General features: G+C 48.0%; 1 protein-coding gene across 1 annotated transcript in view; it reads left to right on the forward strand.

Moving 5' to 3' along the window:
* LOC128724452 (pikachurin) overlaps nt 1–25,476 on the forward strand; it is a 99,168-nt gene that overhangs the window by 68,870 nt on the left and 4,822 nt on the right. The window contains exons 7-16 of the mRNA XM_053818177.1: nt 378–522; nt 4,768–4,957; nt 7,842–7,978; nt 8,561–8,638; nt 10,037–10,176; nt 14,798–14,873; nt 15,851–16,003; nt 16,914–18,583; nt 20,265–20,366; nt 22,149–22,252. Of these exons, the coding sequence (XP_053674152.1) occupies nt 378–522; nt 4,768–4,957; nt 7,842–7,978; nt 8,561–8,638; nt 10,037–10,176; nt 14,798–14,873; nt 15,851–16,003; nt 16,914–18,583; nt 20,265–20,366; nt 22,149–22,252 (2,795 nt within the window). The remainder of the gene's footprint in view (nt 1–377; nt 523–4,767; nt 4,958–7,841; nt 7,979–8,560; nt 8,639–10,036; nt 10,177–14,797; nt 14,874–15,850; nt 16,004–16,913; nt 18,584–20,264; nt 20,367–22,148; nt 22,253–25,476) is intronic.

Genomic DNA, 25,476 nt, shown 5'->3' on the forward strand with positions numbered 1-25,476 from the left:
GGATGGTGAAAAGTTTTGCAGCTCGTAACCGTGAAACTTTTGGCCGCTTTTAATCCGTTCACTGGTAAGCCGATTTGGGCAGGACTTTACGCCGTGCGCCCATGGGCAGGACGTGGTGGGCGAACATTTCTGACTTCCAGCGTAGCTGTCTTACAAATTGCCCTACACAGTACGCGTGATAAATTGCTCGCCGGCCGCTCGCCGGAAGAACGTCGACGTTTGGTGCGCAGCATCGAGTTATTGTAATTTAAATTACACTTTTGCGGCCGGTCGGTGCGGCCATTTTCCTAAAACATCACAACTTGTAGCGCGCGCAATATATCACCACCAATTTTTGGCACGTTTCATTGTCGCTCCCTTTTTTTCTTTCTCTACAGGTTCGATTGCGGCTCGGGAATGGGACGCGTCAAGTCGGAGGAAACGATCGTCCTGAACCAGTGGAACACGATCACCATCTATCGGCATCGGTGGGACGCGTGGCTCGTCCTAAACCAGGGCAATCGCGTGCAAGGCCGCTCGAAGGTAAGATCACACATTCCCATCCCATCCGGAAATGGTGCCCTTCGGTGGGGTCGATTTCAAACCCCCGTCAAGCGCCGTTTGCCGTGGGGTATCGCTGGCCAACCGAACGAGGGGCGCATTGCATCACAAAGACCACAAATTTCATCAGAATTGTTTGTATATTCCACAACAAAAGAATGTGTGCATTGCACAAGCGAATCGAAAGCTGAAGGAGCTGAAGAAGCCCCTTTTTCCGGTCCGGAACTTCGCAAGCGCCAAGACGCCACCGTGGGTGAACTTTCTTCCGATCGGAACTTCTTCCGGTTGTGCAGCTGCAGGCGAGGAGTTTCGGTTTCGTGCAAAAGGAAATTTGCTGCATTGTGCTGCACGAACGGAACGAATACAAATTGATTATTTTCGCAACTCGGGAGGGGGCGTCCTTTGACCGGTTGTCTTGAGCGCGAACGGCACGGAAGATGGGCCGCTTGTGTGGTTCCGGAAATGGTAACTGCATTCATATCCGAATCCTTACCGGCGATTGTTAGGTGGTGGTCGTGGCTTTCGGGCTGCTTGCCAACGCCGTCGGTGGTGGTTACGGATCTGCTTAGTTGCGTTTCCGCCTCGGTTTGAGAGGGTTTGCTGCGCTTATGCGGAATTTGAGATGGGTTTTGACAATCGGAATGGAATCAGCATGACCCCACGATTGGCAGCACGGTGGATTGTTTGCGATGCTCGTTGCTGTTTTGCTGTTGCAGAATGCAAAGCAGAAATACTTTGGTCTGCTGTCTGAGTTTGCACTTTTTTGGTCGCCTCATGCTTCATGCTGGGATCGCAAATCGCAATCAAAGCGGATAAAGTTAATCGCAACGGTGCAATGTGAGACGAAAGTGGTGTGCTACGGCAGAAAGAAGTCATCCTTTTCGGATAATCGGTTGGTATCGTTGCATTTTATCAGCGAAATTGTTTATAGAGAGCTATCAGTCTTACAAGGTTCAAGACTCGGGTAAAGTTTGGCTATTTTAAGAGTTTTCGCTGTGGATTTATAAGCTCCTATGGCATATCATATTTGATAGATTCTTATCTATCTTATCTTATTATTCATTAATTTTTGCTATGAAGTAGCTCTTCTAAATTGCAAATGAGTGAAGAAAAGAACAAGACGCTGAGCTTCAGTAATATATATACCAGGAAGATGAAGACAGAAAATGTGATTTGGTGCTTTCAGCAAATAAATGCAAATGAATTGAACCATGCAGGAAGTTTATCGTGACGTGCTTTTGTCTAGTTGATAATTTTTGACCTAATAGAGCCACAAAACGACGATAAAAACTCGATATTGGTGCAAGATTCCAAGAACCATATGAACACTCGCTTGTATACGCCAAGTTAAATAAATAATCCAAAGTTTAAATCAATATATATCGATGTACTTTTGTGCCAATTAAAGCAAACCCCCTCACAGACGATCCTTGAAATACACGCTGATAGAACACCCAAATAGAGTCATTTTCTCCGGACGCTTCAGCCCACATGCACAACGTTTCGCTAGAGCAACAATGTTTTCGTTGCAATCAACAACGCTGTACGATAATGTTTGCGTTATCAACAATTGGCTGTAAATTTCATGATTCCCCTTCCAATCACCGCACGGCAAGCCTTTCAATTTTTGACTCCATGCCACCGCAAACCGGTGCAATGTTAAACACAGACGACTGCCACTGGACGAAAGCATTACGAATTAACAACGGTCTGGTGCTGGTCGGCAGCGCAAGCTTCCATGCACGATGGCTTTTATGCCTGTGTAACAGAGGCGCCAAAGCTTTCCAGCCAGCCAGGGAACCCAGGCGGTTGCATAATCCTGCCCGGTTGCTTTCCAGGCTCCATCAACACCTCACGGGACGGGACGGGCTTAATAATAATGCCTGGCGTACGGCGTGCGGGCCGGAAACAATGGGATTTTAATTATGTTTACCCTCTAGATCACTGCCTGGGTGGGCTTTCGAAAGCGACACCAGCATGGTTTGGGAGCCCAGCCCCGGCTAGCGACCAGCGATGGTCGCTGTGGTCAACTGCGGAAGCCTTTGTGTGGATCCGAACGCTAGACACGCCCGATAAATTAGGATGGGAAGCTAAGTAATTCTCAAGATTGGACCATTTGTCATCGATTGAGTGCCGGAAGCCGATTACGGGAGGTCAACTCTTGGGGGTTGCAGACGCCACCGATCCGTTTGTTTGCGCAAGGTTTTAAGCACTTTTCCCCCGGGCCGGTTGAAGAAGTTTTGCTCCAACATACTCGAACACGCTCAAGGGGGCTCGTCCGATAACCAATATTTCCCGGGAATCTATGAAATACGGCCGAAATACGTACGTGACATTTTCTATCATCGGCTTATCGGTTCGGCCGATAGCTTGGAGCCTTAACAAACATGGAATCAGTTCGTTCGTGTAACGCATGAGAAGCTATTCCGCTAAAGTAGTTCAGTGGAAGCTAGCTTTTTGGGTGAAAAACAACCATCGAAAGTGTACTACATCCACGCAGGACATCTAAAATGGATGCTGTTGTATTTACGCCTCGAGTGGCGCATCTCAAAACCAAACTGCTTATTTATTCGCACGCCCACGGGGCTGTGCTTAAAACAGAATAACACCTTTAACGTGCAACAACATCGCTGACCTCAATATTCATTGAATCATGAACGAAAATCGCGACTCCAAAGAGCATGTTAATCGAGCACCAGCATCGATTATGCATTATGGGGAGCAAAATGTATCTTCGCTTGTTTGTAATTCGGGACCTCATCTCACCAATGGAACTGACGAGATCTGATTTCACGTCATTCCCGTGTGCGTTCCTTGGAAAATGACCAACTGCGGTGTTAATTCTGCGCCACGTCCATTTGATGCCAACTCAAGAAGATGAACAGCAGCCGAAGAACAAGAACCACCTACTGGCCAAATGGAACGGGCTTTTACCGTTCGCTGCGGTAAGCGGGCGAGAAAATTGATGTTAAATGAAGTGAAAATTTCCACCGGCCGGAAAACCGGTGTGATTACGTCGGCGAAGGGGATGAAATCGAGATTTGTCCCCGCATGCACACGAACATGCACCCGGGAAAATCGGGCAACAATATGGCGAGGGATTCAATTTGCTGGTAATGACTTAATATATCAGTCCAGTGGGCAAATCGGCTGGCCGGGGGGAGGCTTAACGACGTGCCTATAACTACCGCACTGCACTTTCGGCCAGTCAAATCCGAGCTGATTAACGACGCACTTAAACACTGGCGGTCTTGGAACATATTAGCTCGAGCGTTTGGCCTTCGGTTTCGGTTTCGGTGCCCATTATAAGTGATTGTGGAGATTACGATAAGATATGGGCCGGACGATGTGTTCAATAATGGAAGATTGACTGAACGGGTCACCGGGAGGCCTATAAAGGATTAGGTTTATTCACTCGCCCGAGTGGGTCAATAAATTGAATCAACTGGTTCGCTTTTCGACGCTCCACACGCAATGTGAGCACAATGAATACAATGACGAATGGATGTCGATGGCGTTTCTTGAGTAAATCATTTCCGCTGCTAAACGAGAGCTTGTGTTAATTGTTCTAAAACCTTGCTCACAGCAGCACTTGTGGGCAGATAATTGGTTTCTCGTACAAGCATGCAGCGAAGGATACAAATCAATGTTCCATTGGAAGGAATTACAATCAAATAAAAAAATCATATCTCCAATCTCTTTGCTCGAGTAAATGCAATAACCAATTTACGGTCGCTTAAACATAAATAAATTCCGTCTGCAAACAAACTATACAGCTTCCTGCCGTCCCGGAAGCCAGTGATAATGATATTTATGCTAGCACAATATTTGCATTATCCATACGATTAACAAACTTCACAAGAATCGTAATGTAATGCAAATAAAAAATACTCATCATAGGTTTGTTTTAATAACGGTTGCCAGTTCAACCGAAAGTAACCTCAGTAGTTCACTGTCTCGTATCACATTGTGCGTTTTGGGTGAATTTAATAATGATTTTTGCACATGTTTTCCACTACCAACCCAACAGACGAGTAGTTTGCATCGAAAAGTTAAACTTATGCCAGCTCGAGAGTACCAGTCTCCAGTAATGATCTAGCTACTATACCCGAAACACCATTAAACTAAACCAACACTGATGAATAACGTCATGTCACTCCACCATAGGAGCTTCTCACATTATATATGATTTTTTTGTTCCGTGTGCTTCTTTCTCACCACCCACAGGGTCTCTTTTCGCGAATCACCTTCCGTGAGCCGGTCTTTCTCGGTGGATACGGCAACATCACCGGCCTGGACCGGAAGCTACCCGTCAGCACCGGCTTTACCGGGTGTATCCGAAAGTTCGTCGCTAATGATCACGATTACAACTTCCAGCAGGGCTCGGTGGGTGACGTGTCCCATGGTTTCGATATCCGTAAGTATGGCTGGGAAGCAAGAAAGAAAAAAAGAAGGAAGTTTCCAACAACACACACACGCACACGCACTCACACACTCGCCCACACTTATGCCTTATTAAGTGTCATATTTGCGTGGAAAACAACGCGCGAGTAAATACGGACAGGTTTTTGGGGTGCTTTTCTCACCTCGTCGTGTGTGAGAGTGCCGGCTTTTTGTCTTCTCCTTCCTACTCGGCACGGAAAGTTCTCGTTCGGTCGTTTAGGGTTTTGCTTTGCTCGGTTTTTTCAGCCCACTTTCGTCCTCAAGGCATGACATGATGTCTTTACTTTCGCGGGTTGGTTTTTCTTCTTCTTTTTGTTGGTTTCTTCATCCCCACCGAAAATGGTTTAACTTTTGCGGTGCTACGCAAATGCGTCTGAATGTAAACATAAACGCAATAAACATTCACGCGACGCGGCAAGGCGCAAGTAATCCTGTTGAACAACAACTCACCCATAATCGCGCGACAAGCACGCCCTTCACCAGACGGAACTGAACGGAACACCTTCTGTCTGGGTGTTGTTGCGAGCGTTGTGCCAGAACGTTGAGCGCACCAACTGGCGCCTAAACACTGCCACTGATGACTTTGGGATATTTTGTGCACGAACCCTCATCGAACCTTCGGCCTATTGTGGCCATTTGATTTCGACGCATTCCCCGGCGACGATACGCGCGTGACGAAAGGGAATGAATGAGGTGATTCAAACAAAAAAAAAACAACACTCTCACTAGCGAAAGAAAAATGGAAACTTTTCCCTAAATTAGTTTCCCAACTTTCACCGAGTGGCAAAAGGTCGCAAAGGAGCGTGTGTCTGCCGTCATCGATCGCGATAGGAAAGTTGGGCGCTTTTTTGTTTTTTTTTCGAACGGACCCAGTTCGGTGTGTTTGGAAGGTCGTTTTTTTTTGTTTGTTTCAAGCGCGTTTTGACCCTCGAGGGGTTGGTTTTTCTAAAGACGAGCCGTATTGCATTCCAAGTACTCGAACGGTTGGTTTTTAGGCAAATACTTTGATGGTAGCAAAAGCTTTACATGTTGATACACCGATGTAAATGTAGCTCCGTTTGATTGATGAAGAAGGAACAATTCATTTCCATGTTCATAAATTTGTGATACATTTTTGGGGAATTGTTTTTCGATCAAATGAATAGGAATTTTTTATCAGGAAAACATCTAATTCTTTTCGGAATTATACCCTACTGTATTATCCTTACTCATATTTTGTGCATTAATGCCGCTGTAAACTTTCTTAGTTCATCGTAAAACAGCTGTTAAAAGCATATAATTTCAAGTAGTTTTGGCATGTATACAAAATATATACATTTTTGTCTTAAAGTCAACGACCCAAAACGGCACGAAAAACAACAGTTTTCATCATGGCGATATGCTGCCACCGTGAGTTTACAGTTTCCAGCCCGAGGTGTGCCAACATCGCTGTCCCCGATCGTTTTTCGGGCTAATCCCGTTGAGCTGGTTTTCCGTTCCGGCTCGTGCCGTGTCTTTCGAACATGCTTTATTCATCAACCCACAGATCGGTGCATTTTCCACAAAACCCGCTATCGTTACGCGCAAATGGGCAAACCCAGTCCGCCCAATGAACGGTACCCGCGTCAAATTAGTTTACTTCGCTTCGCAACGTTGACCAAAAAAAAAAACGGCGCTGGCACGTCGCCTTCGAAGGATGCTGATTTCTTATTGCCAACCCCACCGGTTCGGTTCGGTAAACTTTTCCTCACAAAACTCTCCCCCGTGGGTAACACTTTGTGCTTTCTCTCTTTCTCTCTCTCTCTTTGCACAAGGATAACCTTTCGCACTGCAGCCCGCCCAGGGTTTTGGAAAGGTGGAAAGTTTTGCTGCAGTTTCTTTGCCTTGTTTTCCTTTTTGTTCGTCTTAATTTTAAAGTTCATTCCATTAGCACACAACACCTCCCGAGGCTGTGACGGCCCGCGCAGTGTGACGGCTTCCGGAGATAACTGAATTAAGCGGGAAGCGATCCCGCGAGGTTCCCGAGGTGCGCTCTGCTCGCGTGCTCCATTCGCTTTCTTTCCGCCCACTCACAAAAGCGTTCTCGTATCCTTCCCCACGGGGCCACGACACTACACGCTCACCCACCAGCCACCGGGAGGATGGCACTTGCGTTACAATTTAATTAAATGATAATTAATTTTTCTACCAACGAAATTTCTCCCCCGATGGTGCTACCGATTTTTCCATTTACACACTCGCGGGTGTCTTTCTTATCCTACTTATGTTCCCCGTTTGTCCGAACCTCTCGCTTTGGCAGTAGTCATTTGTATTTATCGCCTTTTTGGTTTTCGGTTCTTCCTGCCTTCCCAAAATCCCGATATAAATGTTCCGCATTGTTGGCGCCCGTGGGTGTGGCGTGGTGGGAAATTCCCGCCCACCCAACGGGATGGTGGGATGGTGATTTTCCCGGCCCAAAATTACGAGTAGCCGTATGCTTCAACGGGGCCGTCGAGCTACGCAGATGCTGTTATATTTTGGCTCATTCTCACACTGTGCCTCTCTTTTTCTCCCTTTTTCTTTTCGAATTTTCCATCGACTCGCTCCGGCGCGACGCCACAACGGTGATGTTCCGGGATCAAACAATAAATAATGGGGAAAATGAACCACCCAAAATCGCGAAACGATCACCCAAAACGCGACAAACGACAACGAAAACAACACACGTGGGGTGGTTGACACGTGTTTCGCTCAAACGCATAAACGAAACGCTAAATAAATGGGTAAATGAAAAATTGCGGATGCCCATCACCAACGCAACGATAATGCCTGGTCTGCCCTGTGGTGTGACCACGAACGCGACCACGAATGCGATTGCTGGTGCCCTGCAAATCTTGCAGAGGAATGCATAACCGATCGGTGCAGTCGCTACCCGTGCCAGCACGGGGGCAAATGTCTGCCATCGGATGACGGTGCCATCTGTCTCTGTCCGCTGGGATTTGGCGGTGATTTATGCGAGATGCGACTGGATTTACAGGTACGTGATTAATAGAGAGCTAGCTGAAACCCTGCCCGGTGGGTTGCCGTTTTTTTTTCCCCCGCCCGTCTGTCAGGTGGAAAACTGCCAACGTGTTTTCGTGTTTTTTTTTGTGTTTTGTTTCCGTTCGTTTGTGCTTCTTTTTGTGTATGGGAGGGTTGTTTTTTTGTTTGTTCCAAGGAGGATTTTCGTAGTTTATTTTTTAGTTTTGAGTGCTGGAACAACCAAACGATCGCTGGAGAGTGGAAACCGTTTCTCGGTTTGTGTTTAGGAATAAGCTCAAGTGATGGCAACAAAGTGGATTGAACATCAACAGTGGTGTAGCTGGTTGATATTCAACAGTGTCGGTTGTGGTTTCTGGTATCGTTTAGGTTGTTCCGTGCTCTATAAAGTATGAATTTTTGATTAAGTATGAATTATTGGTAGATCCAGGCTTTTTAAGTATGATTTTTTTTAAATTTATGTGATATAGGTGGATGATTGTATGTAAAAATGCATCTGATCAATATTAAATTATGTTCTTTTTATCACAATTTAATAGTCATTAGCTTGAATAACCTCAAATAAATCCTTCCATTGCAGGTGCCTTCATTCAATGGATCGTCCTACCTTCGATATGCACCTCTTGGCGATAGCTGCATCATTTGGTTTGAGCTAAAGGTACACGAAACATGCTGTTCTGTAATTATTTAAGATCTTTTAGACTTTTCGCGGGGGGTTCGATAGCCGAAGCGTACGCAGGAGTGACTATTTAGCTACAAGAAATTTCAAATCATAGAAAGCCTTGGCTCCAAGAATAGCACAGTAGGCCTTGACCGTACACCGGTTGTTGAACCAGTTAAGAGGAAAAAGAAGACTTCTTAGAGAATTAAATGATCAACATATGTCACTCGCAAAGAGTACTTACTAAGAGCTTAGCTTCCGTCCCTTTCAGCGCGTTTTTTTGTTATCTCACTGCCATTGTAGTCTCTATTAATTATTGCGTAATTTCAATAGCCACTCGCGTTTCAATACTAAGCACAGCACACCTCTCAGCCACACAAATGGCCAAAAAAAAACCCCCGTTTAAAACGCCCGGCACGCTCTTGTTTTTCCACGCCACGCGCATAAGCCACTCGATTAATCAAACCATTGCGCTGTGGCCGGCCACTTGCCTACTCATTAGCGAAGCTTAATTAAGTACCCTCGGCCCTTGTTTTTATCGCCCGTGGCAACTCCCGTTAGTTAAAATACGATGCGCTCCGAAAAAGGGGTGGTATTTAGGCAACAATAAATCAAAGGTGTTTACCAATTTGAGTTTCTAATTATGTTGCGTCCGCGCTAGCCCTAGTGTTCCCTACATCCCACACGGTTGTGTGAATTATATTCCACCCCATGGTTGGGCCATGTAAATGGGGCCGAGCTCGTGTGGCATCCTAAATTAGGGCACAACTAATGATAAGATATGCATTTGTACGCGAATACGCGCGTGGCGGGAGTGGCAAGGTTTGCATTAGATTAGGACGCGTTTTTCGCGAGCACTGTTTATCGTACCGAACGATCGAACTGTCAATGACAGTGTGCGACCGGAAACCCGGAACCCGGTGTATCGTGATGAACGTGAGCCTAAAAACTCCTCGTTTGGGGGCTCGCCTACCACCACAAACCAACTGTTCTAATCCATCTCTTTTGTGTTTCGTTTCAAAAACAACCCAACACCCGGGCTATTGATTATTGCACTAATGAATCGAAACGGCAAATAAACATCGGCTCCACCATTATTATCCTGGCGCAATCGCTACGCCCGGGTGTTCATCCAACATACCGACATAATCATTCGACATCGGCATCATTATCGGCACGGTGATCCACACCACACCTGCCACCGTGACTGGTTCACGGTGCCAAAACCGGCTATCGTTACCGGAAAATCTCATCTCCAACCGTGCGCCACCTGGCGCCTCCATCGACGGCGACGACGACGACGACGCCCGAATGTGCAATCAATTTCGCTGCCCAACAAACCGACCGGAAAATGCATTTGAAATCGATCCACCACCCACATGCCTGTGCGCACAGATCATCATCAAACCGCTGCTGGAGGATGGGCTGCTGCTGTACAGCGGCCACCACGAGTATGGTGATTACATTTCGCTCTGCCTCAACATGGGCTACGTCGAGTTCACGTACGATCTCGGCAGCGGGCCAGCAACCGTCAGGTGAGTGTCAGCCATCCGATCCCCCCACCATTATCACCGTGAGCGTGTGTGTGTGTGTGTGGGAGGAGCTCGGGAAAGTGAAACGACTTTTAAATTGCAATCAAATCCCCATCCCCATTCGACGGCCGCGCGTGGTGAGCTTTTTGGGGGGTCCGAAAGCCAACTAAATGCATCCCGGGGTCGGGTTTGTCGGTGATGGATGTGCGAATCAATTCCGGAACTGGAACTGATGAACTCGCTTCGGCATCCGGTTGGATTCGGAACCACGGAGGTCCCTGCCGGCCGATAGTCGTAATCAAATCGGTTGATATCAAACGAAAGAAATTGGCATGGGAATCTTCACTCTGAGCGAGCCGTGAATTAGGGAAAAGCCGTCAGCGAGCGTGGGAAAAGAAAGAAAAAACCCCAACGAACGGCACATTGATGGTGTGACGCTTTGCGCCTCGATGGTGATTAATTAAATTAATGGCCCATCGGTCCGGGGCGTAATCACTGGTTTCCATCATTCGCGGAAATGCGTAAATTAGCGACGAAAAGCGACCGGAAAAAGTGGCACCCTAATCATTATGCGATAGGCGAGATAGGTTTTTATTTCTCGTCGCTCTTCCAAGAAAAAAAACCACGGAAGGCAAAGCGAAAGAAATCGTCCCCTTTTGGGCCCACTGGTTTTGGGCCAGTTAAAAGCGGTCCGATGCCGATTGACGACGTCGCGCGGTCATTTTTCTTGCCTAGCGTGTGCGTCCCTTTTCCCGGCGAAGGCGCACGAAGGCGGGATATAATTTGAAAACTTTACTAAATGAATGATAATATCGTTGTTTATTTAAGTTTAATGAGTTCGCCCCCCTCCGGTCGGGGTTTTACCAAGCGGAAAAGCGGGAAAATCGTAACCGAAGGTTTGCGAGGGAGACGGATCCTTTCGATGGGGTTCTCGGCTGCCAGCGTCTGGACATCACCACCGTCGTTAAAATGCGGAAAGCCATGCGGAACTGTGCAAATGAAGCGAGCGAGCGTCCTCGTCCAGGACGAAGAGCAGCGGTGGAAAAGGAGTCCACGGCAGGACGAAAAGACCCATCATTTTGCCCATCAAATGGATTTCCTTTCAAACAAACGACATCGGCAGCGTGGATGAGGAAGAAGAATTTATCTAATTTACGTGCCGCCATTTCCCGTTTTTGGGGTGTGAAAACTGTCACAACCGATGGACGTGAACGAGTTTAGTGTTTCGCGCTTGTGGTGGTGGACTTAAAGGGGAATGTAGAGAAAAAAATGCACGCTTCCTCGAAAGGTCGCCCATCGAATGGACCTCATTTTCCAATGGTCACCGTTGACGGGTGGAGGATGGAAAGGATCCTTTTCGCTATGTAGCCGCAATGGTGAAATAAACCACGGATAGGAAAGTCCCGTGCAAGAGAAAGAAAGAAAGATCAAGAGAATGTGAGAAGAGAGCGAGAGAAACCTGGCGCATCTTAAGACGCCTCGAGGGTAGCGTCCTCGGGAGGCATTTAAATATGCAAATTGCATTCATGCCCGGAATGTGTATTACCGCAGTAGCGAACCGCTTCACTTTCAGCTCTCATCTCGTCCGGAGTTCGCCTTCCGTGCTGTCGAAGGGATGACTATATCATCTAGCACGTTGCGAGCATGATGTTTAACCCTTAGATGATTGATGGGGGCGGGTATTTGAGCTAGTTTGTAGCGCGTGAACAAACTAACCGTGAATAAACTTTTGGTGGGAAGAAGAATGTAGAAATTTGAACTAGGAAAATGATGATGATGAAAATTGTCAAAACCCAACGCGCGCAAAAGGTTAACCAAGGAGAAAGAAAATTTAACACAACAACAGGATGGGCTTCCTTTTGTTTTGTACGACTGAATCGCTAGCGCGGCATGAGGTCCGTTTTTCATTCGCTTTGTTTCGTTTCCACGCAAATTCCACATCAAACCACTGCCGAAAGGAAACCCATAGCAACCGGCTTCTCAATTTAAGCAAACCCGTTCCCTAGGCAACCAGCGAAAAGATTAAATTACGCCACGGATACAAGACCGACCTGGAGAGCTGTCAAAAGAAACCACCGAGCATTTTCCGAGCAGGAAAATGGATCGAATCTCGGAACCGAAACAATCGGTCCACACTCAATGGCCGATAATCCTTCTCTCGCGCGCGCGCGTGCTCGCTCGCAACGCGTTGATTGATGTTAATGCGCGAATTTAATCTACTTCCGCGACCGGTCATTAGCAGGCGAGTGTCCGCGAAGCAAACAAAAACCGATCCCCGTGTGCGGGCGGATGGATGGAATTTAATTAAAATTTCAATTCCAATGCGCGAACCAACGCGTCGCGAGCGGGCCGTCCCCCTGAAGGGCTGGCCAGTGTGCCTGATGCGGACGCTTAATCTCGTGCCCGAACCCGTGCGATGGGTGCGTGGGAAAGGCGTGGGCGGGCGAAAAACCCGACTCTCTCGCTCCCTGGGGTCTCATCAGGGGGCGCAAGCACTCCGGGTTTTCCCGGGGGCAATTTCCGGCCCACACGGCGTGCGCTCGTAATCGTTGCGAGTTGGATTTTGCGCTTCGTTTTCCGCTACCGCAAAGAGTTGGGGTTTTGCGTTTTCGTTTTCGTTTTTTTCTCTTCTCTTTTTTTTTCTTGCATCCCTCTTTTCCACGACGAGTTGATCGCACCGCAGGTGAAGGCAATTCACAGGCGTTAGTGGTGAGGCCGTGTTTGCGAGGAGTTTCTTCATTTTTAGCAAATGTTTGCTAACTTGCTAAAACTCTTACTTCCTGCGGATTTTGAGCCTGCTGGGGGTAGAAAGTCTTTATTGGTGCTAGAGTTAAACGCTCGGAATAAATTCGCTAAAGCTTTAACACCAATCAAAAGAGTAAAATTACCTAAACTTCAGCTTTTCGCACACTCAAATAGTTTCTGTTAACACTTATAAATATTTTAAGTGCCATTTTTTCGAAGAAAACCCTACATAAATTCCTTCCCATTTTTCTGCATTTTCCTGTAAACACTTAACCGCCTTATCCAAAGACCTCTAATTTGCAAACGTAAGCCATCCTTTCGCTATTCCTTCATCCCCGTCCTATAAAACAATGCATTTTTAACCCACCGGCGAATATTTCACGAAACGCCGCGCTGCACTCGACAGCTTTAATGGCTTATCCGAGCAGCTCCAGTAAGAACGGGGTTTTGCCACCGCCGAAAAGTGCACGCGCAAACGAAAAAGATTACACACAATCGCGCACTTGCTGGCACTGATAAAACTTTGCTTATCTTACAGCCCCGAGGTAGCCGAACGAGAATGTAAGGCACTTTCGCCCGAGCTACCGGAGCTACCGGAGGGAAGGAATATAATTTATGCTCCCACCCGCTGCCCAAAAACACAAAGCCGGTGTGCTCCGAAAAGCCATTAAACTATTATTTCCTCGAGTGTTTTCGACGGCACCGTACCACATGCCGGGGGGCTGGGTGATTCGTTCTCGTGATGCCACCCGCCAGGCCACTGTGCCTGTGGGCTGTTGGCTTGTGCAACCGCACACGAGCTGCCGTAGCGAAAGCTTTCCCAAATTGGCGCAGTTATTCAAGGGAAATCCAGGAAACGCTTTTGCTACACCGTTGATGCTTTTTGGCTGCACGCGGTCCGTAACTGCATACGCACGTCCTAACGCACACGGACGGTACACGAAGCGTACAGGACGATCTACGCGCGTCAGGCATCGTCCTTATTGTGGGTTTGCTTTTAAAAAAGAGAGGGGAAATATGGCGCTCTAAGCTGGGGGCGAACCGCTCAAGTGGCGCTGCGTGGAGCTCTTCATATTTCCATGTAAATCGCTGGGAAGTAATTTAATTGTTTTTCGACGAAAATATTGTGGTTCCACATATTCGGCCGGCGATGACGTCTTTGTTGGGTGGAATATTCGGTCTGTTGGTTTTGCTGCTGGCCCTGGTTGGGTGGCTGGTTTCATAACATAGCTCGGATGTTTACGACACGTGTCGTACTAATGTTATGATAGCTGATAAAAACGTCGTACACCGTGTTAGGGCAGTTATAAAATTACTTTAATTTAACAACTGCTGGTTGTTTGTTGAAGAAATTCCTTCAAATTTGCTATAAACATATTTGCGAGCTAATTGCATGTGAAATCAAATTGGAAAAATTGTAGTTGAAATAATTATGATTTCAAATATGAAAAATAATTAAAATAAAACATAATTATTTTAATTTGTTCCTCATCATGGATGGTTTAAGTAGTTTTTCTCAAGCTACTTTGTTACAAAATGGACAGCTTTTGATAATTTTGGCTAAAAATACAACATCCTACAGTCACATTTATGACGCTAGAAAACACCCTGGGAATCCGCCCAGCATTCTCCTTCTGGACTATTGAATAACGAAATTTTAATAAATAACGGACGTACCCTTTGCGCAAAAACTTCCCGCCAACAGGACAATTCATTACCGAACTGCTCGCGTTATCCCCATCCAGCAGCTTGAAATCCAATCTTGATATAAATTTTTCCAAATGAAATGCATTTTTAATAACGACTTCTGCTTCCTCGACACCACACCAGGCAGCATTTAATTCGGTCATATGGTCCTTCTTTTCATCTATCCTTCCAGGAGCGAGTTCCCGCTCACCATGGGCCAATGGCACACGATAAAAGTATCCCGAACGTCACGGTTGGCAGTGCTGAAGGTAAGCATGCATTCCAGCTCCAGGCTACGTGCTTCCACCGATGCTTCCGGGTCCATTCCCGCCCCGACCGGGTTGGGCAGATAGCTGCTCAGCTCAACCCGGAATCAAAGCAAACAGCGTGCATCACTTACCGGACCCATGTACATGTTAGCCTATGTAAATGAACCCATCATAACCCGGCACCACATCCGGGAGAAAGCCTCGCTTATGTGTTCATTATTGCCACGCTGCTGCTGCTGCTGCTGCTGCCGTTGTCCTGTGTTATCCTTGCTGACGATGCACCCGACACGTCGGGCCGTTCGCTCTCGCAAATGCACCCGCTTACACATCCACGTGTTCGTGAAGCCAAACGACACCGAACAACTGCGTCCTGCGGCGGCCTGTCTCGTTTGAGGCTGTCAGCCGTTTTCTCGGGGCAGCCGAACGCTGCACCGGACGTAAAACTGACGTGACGCAGGACTTCCGCCCGGGCGGCACGTTGAGTGAAATGATTTAATTAAATTTTTATTTCGCAATTACCTCCATTGCGTTACACTCCGGCCCAGGGCCCGGGTTTGTGACAGGGTTGTGACGCTGACCTGACCCAAACGGTACAAGCGGTGCCCATTGGTGACAATTTAAGCGTTTTCTGTGCGCTTTTTCTCAACGGTAAGCGCTAACAGCGTGCGACAGGCGCGTTTTACGTGCCATTTTACGGAGCTCTGGAAAACTGCCGGCCCCCCGGAAGCGATCCATCCGAACGATCAGCTGTGGCACGGTGGCAGCAACGAGTAAAAATGTTTTATTAAATTACAACCATCCGGGAAAGGTCGCTGTCTACGCTCATCCTTGGTGGAACCCGTTGCTCGTGGTATTCCGCCTAGATCGCTCTAATTAATCAGATTTAAACCTAATCCCCAGCCCACCTGGGCCGGTGTATATTAATTCTATTTACCGTTATTTTTTTTGTTTTATCTAAACTCTCTGCCCCCGCACAGATCGATCAGCTGCCGGAAGTGATGACGGTGTCACCGAACGGTTTCTGGCATCTATCGCTCCCCCACAGCCTGTACCTTGGGGGCATTCACAACGTGCACACGCTGCCGACGAGCCTGCGAGATCGGGGGTCCTTCGCCGGGTGCATTCAAAAGGTAAGACATTGGGGCATTGCGAAACGTCGTGACGGTTGGATTTTTCGTTGCGCCACGGACAGAAATCGGATTACCTCTCACAATGCAGCATTAAAAGAATGGCCATTTGCCGTTTGCTTTGAACTAATAATGGATTTTATAAAATGAAAACCAGACTTTCAAAGGAACTCTAAAAAAACGGTAAAAGGAAAAGCTATATCACGATCATCCATTTGTACCATATATGAAGCTGCCCAACTATGCTCATTAGGGACATGTAATCGTGTTTATAGTGTTTAATCGTGTACTCAAAAAATCTACAATTATATATTCTTAAAGTTGCCATGATTTGAATTGTTTCCCTTTTCTTTAAACGAGATAAATGCAATGTTCAAACACTAATACTGCAGAAGTCATAACAAAAAAAGATCGATTAGTAAGATACAGTATCTTGTGAAGATTATGCTTTCAATCGTTTGCAAAACTTTTCCCAAAGAGATATCTGTTTCCCCAAGGTGGTTGATAATATGTTTTAATGTACATTCGAGTTCACCTTTGTGCCGTATCTCCGGCTCTTTACCTATGCGCCTGTGTCGTATGCAATCCGATGCATTTGTAAGGATCAATATCCTTTCCCTTCAATGCATTACGCACACCAACCAACACAACACTTCATCGCTTGTCCCGAGACTCCATCTTCTCGCCTCAATGATATGAGCTCCCCATCTAGCGCCTTTTACCTTTCAAGAACGATTGCATTGGTGGTACGCAAAATGGTGGTATCATAAACGAACCCCCACCGAAGGGACCCCAAATCCTCACAAACCCCACCCATCCGTGGGCGAGCCGATGAGGTGTGGTTTCGATTGAGCAACCGAGCTGCGATTGAATTTAACCCCCGTCTTATTTCTCGTGTGCGTGTCGTTTGCAGGTCGACATCAACGATCGTACCATCGCGATCATCTCCGAGGCGCTCGGAGGTTCGAACGTGGAAAACTGTCCACACGCCTGCGTCGCCCGGCCCTGTGGACCGCTCGCCAAATGCGTCCCCAACCTAGACACGTACGAGTGCCAGTGCAACCCACAGAACCGCCAGTGCAACAAAGCCGAAGAGCTACCGTCGGAAGTAATTGAAAAGCAGCAACGGCTGCTCAAGCGCAAACAGCACGAATCCAACGAACCGCACGGTGTGCAGGTGGACGATTCCGAACCAACACAACCATTAACGACCCCCGTGGGGACTTCCGCTTCGGTCAGCTCAAGCTCAACGCAGTCTCCACCACCGGAAGACAGCACTCTGCCGCATGACAATATCCCGTCGGATGCCGGTGACGGCAGCTCGGAGGAAAGCGATGAAGGCTACAATGACTACTACCAGAGCGATGCCGATGACGATGACGATGGTGATGATTACACACCGTCGGGCGTCGGGAGTGAAATAAAAACTCCACCTAATGAGCCCGCGAAACAATCGAAACCGACAGCAACGGTGACGACGGTGGACGCTAATGAAAAGATAATCGTTTGGATCGATCGGCAAAAATCAAAGGGCTCGTTTTCCACGCAATCGAACGAGTACGCCGATTATGGTGGGGAAATTTTGGCGGAGGATAGTGACGCCCCGGATGGGGTGCCGATGGTGCGCCAGGACGAAGGACACTCGCTTTACGATCCGAGCGCTGAAGCGAGCGTGGTTAATGACGCTCGCAGTGCGCTGACGACACCGGCGAGCGCTGGAAGCGAAGGTGCCATTACGGACGACGACATGCTGCGGGATGATGCGGTGCGAGACAACCGCAGGACATCGGGACGTCGCCGACCGGAAGTTGGTGGGTGGAAGATGGAGATGATGAACCGGGCAAACCATGCAACCAACCGCGACGACGATGACGATGGCGATGATGATGGTTATGGCAAGGATTACGACCAGCATGGCGACCGGATACCTTACCGGCCCGATTTTCTGCTTCACCGGAAGGACACGGTGGTTGACCGGGTGGTTGGGAGTCGTGCGGAGCGGCGCCATCGTGGCCAACCCGGGCCCGAAATCGACGAAACGCTGATCGAGGAGATGAACCGGATTATGAAAAACCATAACGACAATGACGCGGACGAAGCGCCCGATGCCGGGTTCTGGGGTGTCGCGTCATCGGACACCGCTTTCGGAGGCCCCAGTGAGTACGATGAGCTGGAGAGTGAAGATCCTGCCGGTGGTGGCCATCACCGTGAGCAGCAACACCACCACCAACAGCGCCCGGTTGGGCATCATCGACGACGCAACGGTGTTGAGAACGAAGAACCCAAACCCGACGCGATGCCACAGCCAACGTCGGGGGATGACGCGCGAAACGACGAGGACGACATCCTGCGCAGCATCAAGTACAAGAACAAGTACTTCCGGAAGTACCAGGGTGCGTGCTTCACCGGTACGGACAGCTACTTTCACTACAGTGACGCGGAGACGATGCGGCGCGTCATCGCGTACGAGATCGATCTGAATCTGCGCTTCAAGACGCATTCCGCGAATGGGTTGATCCTGTGGACCGGCCGGCACAGTGCCCTCGAGGGTGATGACTTCCTGTCGCTGGGCGTCGAGAATGGGTACGTACATTAAGGGTCACTTTTACGAGCGAATACATTTTAATATTTTTACGAGCCCTCGAGCCGCTCGGACGTTTCTCTCCAGTCGCGGCCTACTATGGAGGGGCTATTTTACAGCTGTCATCGAAAACGTGCCGCCATTTTGTGCCGTGCGATTTGAAAAACAAGCGCTGGAAAGTCGAACAATGCCAATGACACACGGGCAAAAACGGGGCGCGTCTTTATCTTTATTAAATTTGTCACCAAAAATGCTTTTTTCTTTATCTTTATTTGCCTGTTTTTCTGCACGCACATCTACCCCTAGTGCTAGTGCGCCATTACACCGGCGGTTGGTTTTGGTTTTGCAATCTTTTAATTGAATTGCGCTCACTTTTGTGCGCGTGTGTGAGTGGTGTTGGTTCCGCAAACACGAAAACGTGTCCCCGACACCCATTCCCGTCCGGTGTTAGCGTTTGTATCGATCGACAAACCCCACCGACCTCGGGGGGAGGTTTTTCCACCGCGCCCGGAAAACTCACGCCCAGAAAACCCCGTAATTATTATGTGTCATTTAACCTTCGCATTAACATTCATATCGCGTGCAGCTGTCCGTGCCGTATAAATTTTATTTAACGTCGGCCGCTTAATTCCACCTTCCCTTGGTTTTGGGAACGCGCGCGTCCTTTCGCTTCGTTTCGCTTTTCTTCGGCCGCCATCGAGACCCTCCGCTGCTAGCGCTAAAGTTAGGGGGCCAAAGAAAAATGTCGCTCACTGCGGCCACTTCACCATCGGGCGGCTTCCAATCTCCACCGTGGCGCGTAGCTCAAAAGTGCCATCAGTTAATGTGGCTTGAAATCGATTTCGGGTAGGTTCCGCCTGAACCCAACCTCGCGAAGGTACGGTGACAAAACGAGATAAGAATTTTAAGTTGCTTGATCCCTCGATTTCCGGGTGTTCGGGAATCGATGGAACAGTCGGCCTTTCTTTTTTTTTTTGGGGTGATGCTCGCGTAAAAAGGCTTCGAACCTCCCACGGGAGGGTTGTTTTATCGTCGCTTCTTCTCGTCTCGGCAACCTTGAGCTGAATCGTGGCAAATGGCCACCCGAGAGTGGGTTGAGTGACAAATAGAAGAGCAAAAAAAAATGGCACGTCGAGATCCGTAAGCCGTGTTATCGCGATGTCTAATCAAATATCAAAAGACGATTCGATCGCAATCGGAAACGGGAACCTCGGGAGCAAAGGCTCGATGAATCACATCGCCCGCTATCGAAACCGGAACGTCCAGAGGGGTTGGTAATCAAATATTTAAATACCACTCGATACCGGAACGACAAAGCTAGAGCTATCGAAGTGAGGGATATACATTTTTTTTTGTTTAAGCTCCCAATAGTCGATCAGGATAGCCAGGCGATGTGCCAAGTGACCAACGGCGTCCATTACCGCGATGATGAACGAGCGTGTTTGCTCCGCTAGATGGTTGAGCAAATTTATTCTCCTCCTTTCTGGCATTGAGAAATGCTACATCGCTTTCGCTGATAACTGTGGCGCTTTTTATGGATTTAACAAAAAAAAACCGAACACGTGTTCAAGTCTCGATGAAGCCAGCAGGAGATCCTCCTCACAGGATTGAGCGTTTTTTTTTCTAATGCATTCATCTTTTTCATTTGTTTTTCATTCTCATCTTGTTCGGACACATTCACAGGTACCTTCACCTCCGGTACAACCTCGGATCGGGTGAAATTAATATCAAATACAACGCGACCAAAGTCAGCGACGGGCTGTGGCATCGTGTGCGAGCGCTTCGGTAAGTAGACGCGCAGTGGACACCGTCGAGCAGTGGCAGGATGCAGGATTCACAGATTCTGGCTTCTTTCCCGTGCTATCGATTTTGAATTGTAGATTTTATTTAGCTGGCGGAAGCACACGAAAAGAAAAAAAAACCTCTGGTCGGTATGAATAACCATGTGTGGATTCGTTCGAGATCGATTCCCACGCCGCCAGCGATCGGTGTGCCGTGTGTGGTTTTCCATTTGCTGGTGCTTTCGGAACGCTGAATTTAGAAAGCACCTGGATGGATTTGGCAGTTTTGAAAAATTCACAGCGTGCAGAGCTATTTTGAGAGCGGGTGTTTTTTTTTCTCGTGTTGCTTTCAGGTGGGGTTCTGAATCTACAGGAGCTCCCTAAAGGTATTCAACAACGATATTTTCAAATGCTTTCTATCTATAAAGAAATCGAAAGAATCGTTATATATCAAACAATTTGTTAGAATGCTATATTCGTGTCCTTGGTGATAGAATGCCTTTAAAATAATATATTGGTGCAGTAAAATATTGTCAGTTTTTGCAAGAACTTTCGATTACACTCACATTCCACTAGAAAGTGGTTTTGCTTGGCGAACGACCCATGTACTCCGTCAGCTGCAAGCATTACGCTCTAATCCATTGCGTTCCAGAAGCTCGCACTAACAAACATGACGTAATTATTCATACGAGAGCTTGTTGCACGCCAGGACCTCGCGAAGGCCTCGCGAGCAGGCAAAACAACTCGCTCGATTTTACACTACTCCTGTCGCCTGGCACGCCATATCCTTTGGCCGGCTTGTAGCACACAGCCCGGTGAGCCGATTTTCCGATTGCGTGCCGTATTTAGCATACGGCTCGCGAGCAATTTTTTTTTTTTTGGTTTTTTACTGCGTACTCGAAGCGTAAAAAGCGTATTTTTCCGGCGCACTGTACAGCAACTCGGACCGGTCGCGGGGAAATTGCTCCAGCCGATTTTCCAAACCCTGTCCTGTTTTCGCGCACCCAAACGGATCGGTGAGAAACAAAAAAAGTGGCAAACCCCAACGGTGCCGTATGCATCGCTAATGTACCACCCAAAAGGGGGAGTTTTTTTTTCTAACAAAAACCAATTTTTCATGAATTATAAATCTATCAATCACCATGGGGTGGGGGAAAACCCCTCCGGACCCGCTGGGTGGTAGGAAAAACAAAATCGATAGCACCATTTCCATAAGCTCGCAATCGCGATGGACGCTGGACCGAAGGGACCATTTTCCCGGTCCCGTGGACGAACAACGACGTTCGCAACAACGCTGTTTTCTAACCCGTTTCTTTATCTCTCTCTCTCTCTCTCTATCTCTCTCTCTCTTTCTTTTTCCTGTGCCCATGCAACCGTACCGCTCCAACAATGGCGTGACTGTCCCCGGTGACTTTTTCACATTTCGTTTTCGACGCTTTTCCGTCCATTTCCCGGCCGGAAATCGTGCTTTCGTGGACACTCACGCACCCGCATCGTCCACGACTCGAACCCGGGACTCCCTGCTGGACCATCGTTGGTGCTTGTCACATTTTCACCTCGTTGCGTTTCCGTCGACCGTCCGTGGGCGGTTTTTTTTTCCCACCGTACGCGTGCATGCCGGTGGCGCCATCTGGTGTCGCTCCTTGGCGTTTTGGAACGCCCTACCGACCGCAACGACCCACTGATCTGCACGGCTTGTCATGGGGATTCGTGTTGTCGGTTTTGAAACACAAAAAAAAACACACACACACTGACGACACACACACACTCACCCATCCACCCACAGGAACTCGCAGGACGGCACGCTGAAGGTTGACGGCGGAAAGCCAATCACCAGAAGATCGCCCGGCAAGCTAAGGCAGCTCAACACGGACACCGGCCTCTATGTCGGTAAGTGCTTAGGTTTTTCGTCTCTTTTTCTTTTTCCCTCCCTAACACTCCGTTTAGCTCTTTTTCACCTTTGCCCTTCTGGGTGCCACAACGCCCGGTTTCGTGTCCGCAAATCCTCGCCGTATCCTCGGTTGGGTTATGTTTTTTAGTCCTTTTTTTTTTGCTCCCATCCTCCCATGCAAAGCTCACAATCGTGTCCATGGGAAAAAGGGGCACTTTTTAATCCTTGTGCCAGGACACACTGAGCTCGGTTGTTGGAGTCCGTTTTTTGTTTCGCCTTTAAAAAAAACTGCATGAGAATCAACCCACTTGCTCTTGCAGCAGGAGGGAGATAAAAAAAAGGACTTCACCTTCGGTCGAACGGTTCGGTCGAGCAAACCGTTGGTCCATCGGTGTTCTAAGACCTGGGCTTGCTGGACGATGAATTAAGAAGTCTCCATGAGCTATGGTGGCTTCTACACGACGTATTAAATGTGCATATGTGGCTTTTCTTGGGAAGTTTGTTCAAACAAATGACCACAAAGAACCAACATCGGCTTTCTTACCTTTTAAGTATTCTTCACGAGTATGCTTTCTTATCATTTAACCTTACAGCATTTGTACCACATCGTCCTCTTAATTGTACATAGCAAAGCTTTAAGTAGAATGCTATTTGAATTATGTTAATTTTAACACATTATTTATTAATCTGAAAATGTAGCGGCAAATCATGCTCCTCCCAGTGATAGTGACAATTTTAAGTGATGCAATTTTCTCAACCTCTCAAGCATTCAGTTCTCAACGTGTAAATTGATCACATTTCAACACGGCTCTTTCTATCAGAATCCCGCTCCACACCATCTCGAATTTCTGCAATATTAATTACCGTTCCGAGAAACTCGTCAATTGCTCTGACTAAATTTGTGATCAACAATCGAATGGATCGTCCCGGGAAACGGCGCTGCGCTAAAAGCCTGCCTGCAGGAGCACCAGCTTCCCCAGTGGCAAGAGGAATATAAAGTAACCGTCCATCAATGTGGCGCATATTTCATTCCATCCCTTCGATCTCGGCTCACGATAGGGTCGGTAAATAAGAGGCCCTTTGCGCCGTAAGATTATTATCATTCTGGATCAGCGAGTGCTCAGAATTTGTGCTTTAGCACGGAAAAGCACACTCACACACAGCCATACACATCTTTCAATCTAAGACCCGGTAGGAAGACGTGACATTGACAGGGATTGGAGCATGAAAAATGGGGTCCCTTATTTTGTTTTTTCGATTAAAAATGGATTTAATTTCGGGTCAAACCTTTGTCCGTCGCGTCCGTTATGAGGCTGATTTGACGGCAAGTGAAATTACATCCCGAACCATCGATCGCTTGTTCCGAGGACGACCGTGGGCATGGGGAGAGGGGTTCCAGCCCCAAATTTGGGTCATAAAAAATGGAATCACCTCCGAGCCTCCCGCAAAACCCACCCAACAAACACGACCATCGTGGGTTTTCTGGCGAGCTTAGAGCGCCACGGCCTTTCATTGCCCTAATGGATTTACAATGTTAATGGCAGGTGGCTTTCAGCGTGGCCCCGGACCCCTGGAATTCGGCTCCCTCTCTCGCCTCGAAAAGTGACCATTTTAGGTGTGGAAACGTCGATGTTCGCCCTCCCCAAAAGCAAAGCCCTTTGGCGCACGAGACCTGCCTGTCGCACGGCCGCGATTCGGACTTATTATTAGTCAAATTTCGTTTGCCTACCATTTGCGCCCGCTCCTTCGGAACGTAATGATACGGTACTCGGAATGCTGGTCGGAAAATTGCTAACATCAACCGGTTTCGATGCGAGTCGATGATTGGCAGCCGTTAACCTGCCATTAATGCGTTCCGTAGCCGCGTGGGGTCCGCTCTGATGTTGTTGGCGCGCTCTGTAGAATGAATGGTGCTTCTGGCGGTTCAAAGAATGCCGTGTTTTTGGGTGCTGGAAACAAGATGAAGATGTTTGATGTTGGCTGTTCAATTATTGCTTGAAAAATTGTCTTTCAGACAGTCTCACCGCAGCTGCCACATTTGGGGCGTTGTTGTCGAGTTTCGTTTAACGTTTGCCCGGGATTCGGGTCATAGAAAGAACTTTGTCCTTTCTAAGGACACGCGTGCACTAATCAATAAACCACATTCTCCACATTCCGAAGCGGAAGTATTACAAAAACCCAACTACCCATTCGATGGATTCCGGTGAGTTTTAAACCTCCAAAGTCCAGGGACCAAAAGTACCTACAACTATGCGCTATCCAAAGCCACCGTTTCCTTCCACGAAAACCCCGTTCATCCTTTCGGTCATTATCATTCATCTACGACGAAGCCAGAATGCACCCAACCAGGCGCAACATATCCCACACCACGGACCACGGAAAACCGACGTTTTTTCTGCGAACCTTTTGCAGGAACTCCGGGCGCTCGCTCGCTCGAAAACCACCTCCACCGCCGCCCAGTTTGGCACGATGACGGGAAAATTTGCTGGAAAATCGGGAACCACAACCGAACAACCCATCGACCCACGCGCGTGGGTGTCCTGCGCAAACCCGAACTGGGCCGCGACCACCACCGCGCGGATGGTCAATAAAGCAGCTATTTATGGGATGGTGTTTCTGGCAATATGTTTACCTTCGCGCTTTCAAAAAAAAAAGTACGATTTAGCCTCGGTTGCGTCGGTTTCGGTGAAAATAAAATGCCACACAGGGACGGGAACCGGCACACCAAAAACCCCACTCGTGTTAACCCATTTCGTTGGGTTTTTTTTCCCCCCGTTCCGTGTGGTAGTCATTACGAGCAGTGTTTTTTTTTTTGCTCCTTGCTTTTTTTTTTGGTTTCTTTTACACATTCCCTCACCGTTGCTGACCATTGCGAATGTGTCACCGAGCGCCTTAACCGGTTGAGGTCGCGTTTTGCTGTCGAATCGGTTTCGTGTTTTCCGGAAAAGCTGATGCGGGTGTTCCTTCGGTGAAGGAGAAGCGAAAAATGTCGGCACAAAACTGTCAACACTGGTCTGGTCTTGAGCTGGAGCAAACAAACAGTATCGCTCCGCTAGCGTAATGCAATCTACGTAAAGCACGTATTTTATTACAGCCGGCGTCAAACGGCACGCTGGTGGCGATGCGGCAAAGGATAGCGCACAGCTTGTACACATTTAGATTATTTCGATTGCCGGCTCGATTCAGGCGCCGGGTGAAGACCGGGTGTGGACGATAATCGCCC

Source organism: Anopheles nili, chromosome 3, assembly GCF_943737925.1.
Source record: "Anopheles nili chromosome 3, idAnoNiliSN_F5_01, whole genome shotgun sequence".
NCBI classification, from domain to species: Eukaryota; Metazoa; Arthropoda; class Insecta; order Diptera; family Culicidae; genus Anopheles; species Anopheles nili.